This window comes from Berghia stephanieae, chromosome 6, assembly GCF_034508935.2.
Source record: "Berghia stephanieae isolate SIO BIC M18660-M18661 chromosome 6, UCSD_Bste_1.3, whole genome shotgun sequence".
In the NCBI taxonomy this organism is placed as follows: Eukaryota; Metazoa; Mollusca; class Gastropoda; order Nudibranchia; family Aeolidiidae; genus Berghia; species Berghia stephanieae.
In genome coordinates, this window is record NC_088365.1 from 65,001,064 (window position 1) to 65,008,563 (window position 7,500).

The following is a 7,500-nucleotide window of genomic DNA, read 5'->3' on the forward strand; positions in this document are numbered from 1 at the left end:
ACTGTCCAGCCCGACTTACTTCATAAATCCTGCCTAGAAATGGTCGGCAATGAGAGAGTTAAGCCTAATACTGCCCAAACCCGACTTACTTCGGCAGCAAAAGAAATCCACACACATGGCGTTACTCGTGTCAAACCAGCCTGGGACATCACCTGGATCTTCTCCTAACACTAGTCGGCGTTCCTTCAAAACCAAATAAATGTATCAATAAATAGATAAATCAACCAATCAATATATATGAATAAATGCATTAATTAATTGGTTCACTACGTAATTAATTAATTACATAATTAAATAAATAGATAAATAATAAGAGATGATTTCTAGCAATGTGAAAAATACTACACGGTGGATTTGATTGTGGAATTTTGTGTAGCCTGAAACAATTGTTTTAACTTAGGTATCCTTTGATAATGAATAGTTTAGGTGTTAAAGGAAATGCAGCACATGAAGGGCCATATCAACACACACACACACACACGCACACACACACACACACACACACACATACACACACACAAGGAAATGTATAGTATAGAGCAGCAAAAAATATTATCATTTATAGAGGTATTTAAAAATTTGAAAATCCACTCGACTGACAAGCAAGGATTAGTCCGCTCCATGGATCTGACAAACGTGTATATTATAATATGCTTGTTTGTGTTTTTGTGAGGGAGATCTTTTTAGCTTTAAATTTAAATTATTATTTTTTAATAATTACTTTTGGAGGGAGGGGGGGGGGGTTGTGTTGTTTGAATGTTGTGGTTTTTTTTATTTGTCTGTTTGTTTGTTTTTTTTTGTTTTTTTTTTTTGGGGGGGGGGGGGCGGGGTCTTTTTTTTTCTTTTTTTAAAAATCTTCATTTCTCTTTTTTGATTGATCAAACTGTATATAAGCTGACACAGGACGGAATGTTCTTGGCTGAGCCGATGATGTATAATGCCGAGGGGTCAGTTTCGACTATGTGTAATTGCCGATTATTCTTTTTTTTTTTCTTTCTGATGCACTTTGCCGGTCTGGATCAAATTTGTTCTAACTGTGAAGCCTGGTTATTGCTATATACTATCTGTTTTGTTTTAAAGTCATCTTGTACCCTAGAATCTAATGGGGACGATCTATTTCTTTCTTTTCCATTTGCTAGAGTCAAAATGTGCTCAAAATGACCTACATAGTAAACGTGTTCACCGTTTTCGAAATGTCCAACATCACAATTGATCATTTTGTCCAGTCTGACTAATGGGGTATGTTTACAACTGTCATAAACAAAGCAGCGTGTTTACATTTATATATTTTTAAAAACATTTCTTAAAATAAATGTTAACGCGCTGCGATATTTGAAATATCCAATCGTTGGACACCAACAAATCACGTGATGGGTGACTCGGTTGGAGGAAAACATGGTTATCGATCACTCCCATTGGAAAGAGGTAGTTGGGGGGGGGGGGGGTCAAACCCACCCGTGCAGCTTTCAGGGATGATATCTTGTTGAACACTCGCAAGCAGTGAATGCCCAGTAATAGGAGAATGATGATAATGATGATGAAGACGACGAGAAGGGCGATGACGGCTGATGACATCGCGTCCGGTTCCGTGACGACCATTTTCTCAACCACTGGCGTATCCTGGGAAATGGACGGCAAAAGTAACACGAATTAACGTTATGAATCGGGCCATAGCCACCTCACCCGCATGCTTGCCAACAGATCCTGGTGGTTTTCCTATTTTTTTTATTATTTTTTTTTAAGTAAAAGGGTTTTACGGCGTTTGTAACACATTTAGGTCATATCAACGCCGGTAAATAGGAAGAAAATGGGATAGTCAAAAAATTATATATATTTACAATTAAAGCACCCAAGACAAAGTAAGACAGAGAGACATTTGTTCAAATATGGTTTCATGTGTAGATCCCAAGACATACCATCAATGTACTTAGTTGGAGATCACCGAAAAGTCTCACCCAGACACCACTACAGGATCCCACTAAGGGAAACGCTCTCAAATATTAACAAGATATGTTTTATATCTTTTTTATATCTTTTACAAAGATATAACGATCATTACATAACAGAGAGATGATTTATAAGTTTTAAAAATATCACCTCCCAAAACTAACACTATACATTTGACCGTTTCTCTCTCAGCCAATGACTTCGACAAAGGGCCAGAACAAAACCAAGTAATCCCATTCCGAAAAACAGAAAAAAAAAACTCAGAAAACAGATATAAGGGATAGAAGACATAACAAATGACTTCCTGCCCACAAAGTTGAACATAACAATTTCGATAAAGAAGAAGAATACCAAACACATAATGTTTCGGGATCAAATCCCTTCTTTAGCCAATAACCAAATGTCAAATCGCAGTCGAGTGCCGTGAGTAAATTCAATACGTTCCCATCGATCAAACAGAACATGAATGGAGCAGACGTTTTGGAGTCGCTGGAGAGTGATGCTGTTTTCTCCATCAGGGTAATGTGGACTTGTGGCATGGCACTCGCCTTCGGATCGGAAGGTCCTGAGTCTCGCTCTGTGGCGCATAGTTAAGTCCTTGGAAACGGCTCTTTACTCTTTACCCACATTTTCTCATCGTACTCAGTTGTAAAATGAGTACCTGGCCGGTAATAGCGTCGTCTCTCCGGGGGGAAAAATGTAATATCGCCAAACAGGCGTAATATCGCGCTTTACATGTGATCTTGCTCTGTATTTAAGCTTACGTTTTTGTTGTTGTTTTTTTTTTGTTGGTGGGGGGGGGGGGTGAGGGGATTTGTTTGTTTGTTTGTTTTGTTTTGTTTTATTGTTCTTTTTTTGTTGTTGTTTTGTTTTTTGTTTTGTTTTTCTTTTTCTTAACGCAGTACGTGTACGATAAAGCTATTTTCCTGCGATCAACGTGAAGTCAGAACCTCGTTTACCTCCACGTCATGATGACTATTCCATTCGTGGACAAGGTCTACAAACGTTAACTCTTTATTTATAACAATGAATAATACCTCCTTGGGTTCCTGTAGTTTACAGCGAGGTCCATGATAGCCCTCGTTACATTGACACACGAAGCCCTCATTGGTGGGAACACACACGCCGTTTGGGTGACACGGCTTGTCGCTACACACATCCGGGGATTTCTTCGACTCGCAGTTTCTGCCTGATGAAAATTAAATGAATATTTTCAAAAATTGATTGTGACCCGTCGCCGAAACCGGTATTACGCGATGTGGTGTAGAATACGCTTCAACAGTCATGACGTCACTTCCCTCGTAATGACACATAGTAACTTAGCAACTGGAGTTCCATATTTTTAACTCTTCAATCAATTGGATTCAATAGTCTGATGTCACGTCGCCCAGCAACTGGCTCTATCGGAACAATGGCGGACGCCCTTATGAAATATTTCTCCAACGAGCATAAAAGTGTATCCAGAGGAGAAAAACTTTGTAAATCTGATCATTTTTTGACTTTTATACATTCTGATCACATTACATATGAAAAGTTTTAGCCAGCATGAAGAATAAAAAGTACAGATTTTCTTGGTTTAGAACCACGCTGCTCGCCGTTGCTGAGCGACGTGACATCAGACTATTGAATCCAATTGATTGAAGAGTTAAAAATACGGAACTCCAGTTAATTTTTAATGATTTTTTTTTTAAATTGAAGACATTAGGGGGAAAAAGTTATGACACCAAACTCTCAAACTCTTTTGGTTTCTAAATCCTTGGGAGTGTGTACGTATGGAACCAGTCCTTCTGAGCATTGATAATGAATAGGTTACATTATATAGGTGGCATAACTATTTTAGTAGCAGGATGTATTCTTAGGATTATGGGGGGGGGGGGGGGTAAAGGGCGAGGATGGATGATCTTTATTGATGACAAGCATAATATATTTAGGCTAGATAATAAGACGCCATCACTCTGACACCAGAAGATCAATTACACAAGGTACGTTAACAGTCCCCCCAGAAGAGTGGTTTTTACACTTCCAATGAAATAGGAACCATTTTCTTTTTGACAAAACACTTTTCTTCCCTATAGATACATCATTGTGAAATTTGTCCTTTCTGTATAGATAATTCTAAGTTGACGTTACTCAGGTCTTTGTTATTGTTTTTTTTTTTTTTGCCATCCACGTTTATGAGTAATGCTCACTAAACTGTATTAACCTGACTATAAACGTTCATGGATTCACACAGTTTTGTGTGTTGGTCCGTTATACTTCCGGATGGCAATGTTGTGAGCTGCTTAGCCAAGCGCATACTATCTATAGAAAAAAAAAGAGCAAAAACATAAACTGGAGATCTTCGTCAACTCTTGACTCCTACACATTCTTTGCATCAGATGGGGAGACAAGGAAAATAAATGACACCTTATACTGATAGCAACGATATCAATAGATGGCTATCACAACCTTCATACAATCAAGGAAATGGAAATGGGTTGGGCATATTTTGAAGGACAAGATGGCGACATTACCAAGAAAGCATTGGAATAGAACTTCCAAGGCTAGCGAAATAAATAGATAAATAGAAATAGAAATTCCCTACCATTTAACCAAACATGCCTCCGTTATTTTTTTTTTTTTTGAAATTCGTAGTTTTCTTAGTAGGAAATAATAAAGTCACTAAACCTAACTTTGTAAGTGATAAATTTACCCTTAGAAAGAGTGAATATCGTTTCTAAATCCTTTCCCCGTGTTACTTAGTGTCATGTTTTCAATTTCGACTTGATTTATTGAATTTGAGTAACTTATTTAGCTCTGCAGACGGAGCCCAACATTCGTATCGTAGCTCTACGAATTCTTCATAGAAATTGGCAGTTCGGATTTAACCACGACATACCGTGAAACTTGGTGGTGCACACACAGTGGTAATTGGCGCCGATCCTCGGGACGCACTGACCGTCGTTCTCGCACGGCTCGGCAGCACAAGGGTTAATTCTCTTTTGACACGTGATTCCCTCGTAACCTTCTAGGCATGCGCATTCGAACTGGGGATTTTAGATGAATAATATATGACCACGTTAAACAAACTCAAAATTTCGATGTTTAGTCAAAAAAGAAAAGAAAAAAGAAAAGAAAAAGAAACTGAAACAAATAAAGACAGACAAAATGAAAAGAAGAGAGAGAGAGAGAGAGAGAGAGAGAGAGAGAGAGAGAGAGAGAGAGAGAGGGAGAGAGAGAGAGTTTTGTGGAGAGTGAGGGAAGAAAGAGGGGATGGGGGGGGGGGAGAGAGAAAGAGAGATAGTAAGAAAGAGAGACAGAGAAACATGGAGAGAGAGAGAGAGAGAGAGAAAGAGAGAGAGAGAGTACGTGTGTGTGTATGTGTGTGTTTGTGTGTTTGTGTGTGTGAAACATGGTAGATAAAATTTAGCCTTGGAACATGTGACAGTTTTCTGGAAACCCTATAAATATGAGATGTGAATTTAAACAAACAAACAAAACAAAACAAAACAAAAACCAAAAAAGAAAAAAAACCAGGACGAAGCTGGGGAAAACAAATCCACAGTCTTCCCATAAGTGGACACTACCTTTTTCACCCCGGAAGGAGAGGTGAGATCTATGCATTCGCCACCATTGTGACAAGGCGCGCTGTCACAGACGTTCCTCAGAGGAATCGTCCCGGACACGCCCATTGAGGCTATCAGTAGGAGCTGCAGAAGTCGATGATCCATCAGTGACCGTCTCAGGAACATGTTTGTGGTTTATTCATTCCTCCAGGGAGATCAAACGGGATGGGGAGAGTTGAGGTACAAAGCGTGCTATTCTTAATCAAATCTCATCCTGAAAATAAGTGAGAATTCTCACTGCAATCAAGCAAGACAAAGAGGAGGAAGCCACGAATCACTTCCAACATAATATTATGTGAAATAATGACAAAATTTGATGTGCACTTTCGTGTTATTGTACATCTCTCTCTCTCTCTCTCTCTCTCTCTCTCTCTCTCTCTCTCTCTCTCTCTCTCTCTCTCTCTCTCTCTCTCTCCCTCTCCCTCTCTCTCTCTCTATCTATCTATCTATCTCTCTATCTATCTATCTATCTATCTCTCTCTCTCTCTCTCTCTCTCTCTCTCTCTCTCTCTCTCTCTCTCTCTCTCTCTCTCTCTCCCTCCCTCCCTCCCGATCCCAATGCTGTTTCCGTAGTTTAAATAGGCAGTAAACGATATGTATATGCAGGTCTGACATCCGAACCCAATTATATGCCTAGTTTAACATTGTTGTATTTTGTAATGGACAATATCTGCGTCATTTTTTAAAGATTTCCATTACAACAATGAGCCCAAAAGGAATTGGGTTATCAGATCTGCAAATAAGTGCACGTCGGCAGTGAAGATTGCTTGAGACGTTTATTATTATTATTATTATTATTATTATTATTATTATTATTATTAGTAGTAGTAGTAGTAGTAGTAGTAGTAGTAGTAGTAGTAGTAGTAGTAGTACGTAGTAGTAGTAGTAGTAGTAGTAGTAGTAGTAGTAGTAGTAGTAGTAGTAGTAGTAGTAGTAGTAGTAGTAGTAGTAGTAGTAGTAGTAGTATTACTATTAGTATTTTTTTATCATCATCAATATTATTCTTCTGTAAATACCATAAGTATGCTGGACTCGAACCAGGGACCTACATGTCCAAAGACGAGTTTCATACCGCAAGGCCATGGAACTGACTACTCATTTTCAGTTATATTTCATTGTTTTTTATAACAAAAACCCATATGCCCGCATCGGCTCTTTCGCAATGACATGAAAACTGCCTTTCTCTGCGGGGGAAAAAATTTAGCCCAAAAAATATTTTTGTTAAAATTTTGGCCAGAAAACTCGTCATTCGGATATTAATCGATTAAAATGACCCTCATCTTATCAAAAACTCTCAAACCCGGGACTTCCTTGAAGACTTTATCAAAGTCTCAGGTTTGAGAGTTTTTTGTTTTGTTTTGTTTTTGTTTTTTTGACAAGATAGGGGTCAGTTCAATTGATTGATATTTGAAGAACTAGTTTTCTGGCCAAAAGTGTAAAAAATGTGTTTGGTTGGTTTTTTTTTTTTTTTTTTGTTTGTTTTTTTTTTTTTTTTTTCTTCAGACTGCGGCAGACAGGGAAATTATGAGCTTGTCGAGATTGATCGACGATTTCGTAACACAACTAGTTTGGAAAACAATCGGAAAGTAGAAATATAATGTGACCCACTTTGTCTATCTAGTAATATGTTTGAATGATGTAGATGAAGAAAATTGAGTTTAACCATTTAACTGCCGTACTATTATGGGAAGACACGTATCTAAAAATTTGGCCAGAAAACTCATCCTTCAAATATCGATCAAATAAATATCTCCATCTTGGTCATTTCTGAAACCCGGAACTTCGCGAAGTCCCAGGTTTTAGAGTTTTTGTCAAGATGAGGGTCATTTAAAATCGATCGAAACTTGAAGGACGAGTTTTCTGGCCAAATTTTTGAATACGTGTTTTTCCAGAGTAAGGCAGGTAACGGGTTAAAGAAAGGATAATGAGTTTTAATGAATTAAATGAT

At 38.1% G+C, this 7,500-nt stretch overlaps 1 protein-coding gene across 1 annotated transcript in view; it reads right to left on the bottom strand.

Moving 5' to 3' along the window:
• The window catches only part of LOC144975749 (uncharacterized), a 16,404-nt gene that overhangs the window by 8,272 nt on the left and 632 nt on the right, over positions 1-7,500 (bottom strand). Inside the window, exons 2-6 of the mRNA XM_078919941.1 lie at positions 5,514-5,766; positions 4,826-4,973; positions 2,985-3,136; positions 1,456-1,620; positions 90-183 (exon numbers count right to left, since the gene is read on the bottom strand). Of these exons, the coding sequence (XP_078776067.1) occupies positions 90-183; positions 1,456-1,620; positions 2,985-3,136; positions 4,826-4,973; positions 5,514-5,678 (724 nt within the window). The 5' untranslated portion in view covers positions 5,679-5,766. The remainder of the gene's footprint in view (positions 1-89; positions 184-1,455; positions 1,621-2,984; positions 3,137-4,825; positions 4,974-5,513; positions 5,767-7,500) is intronic.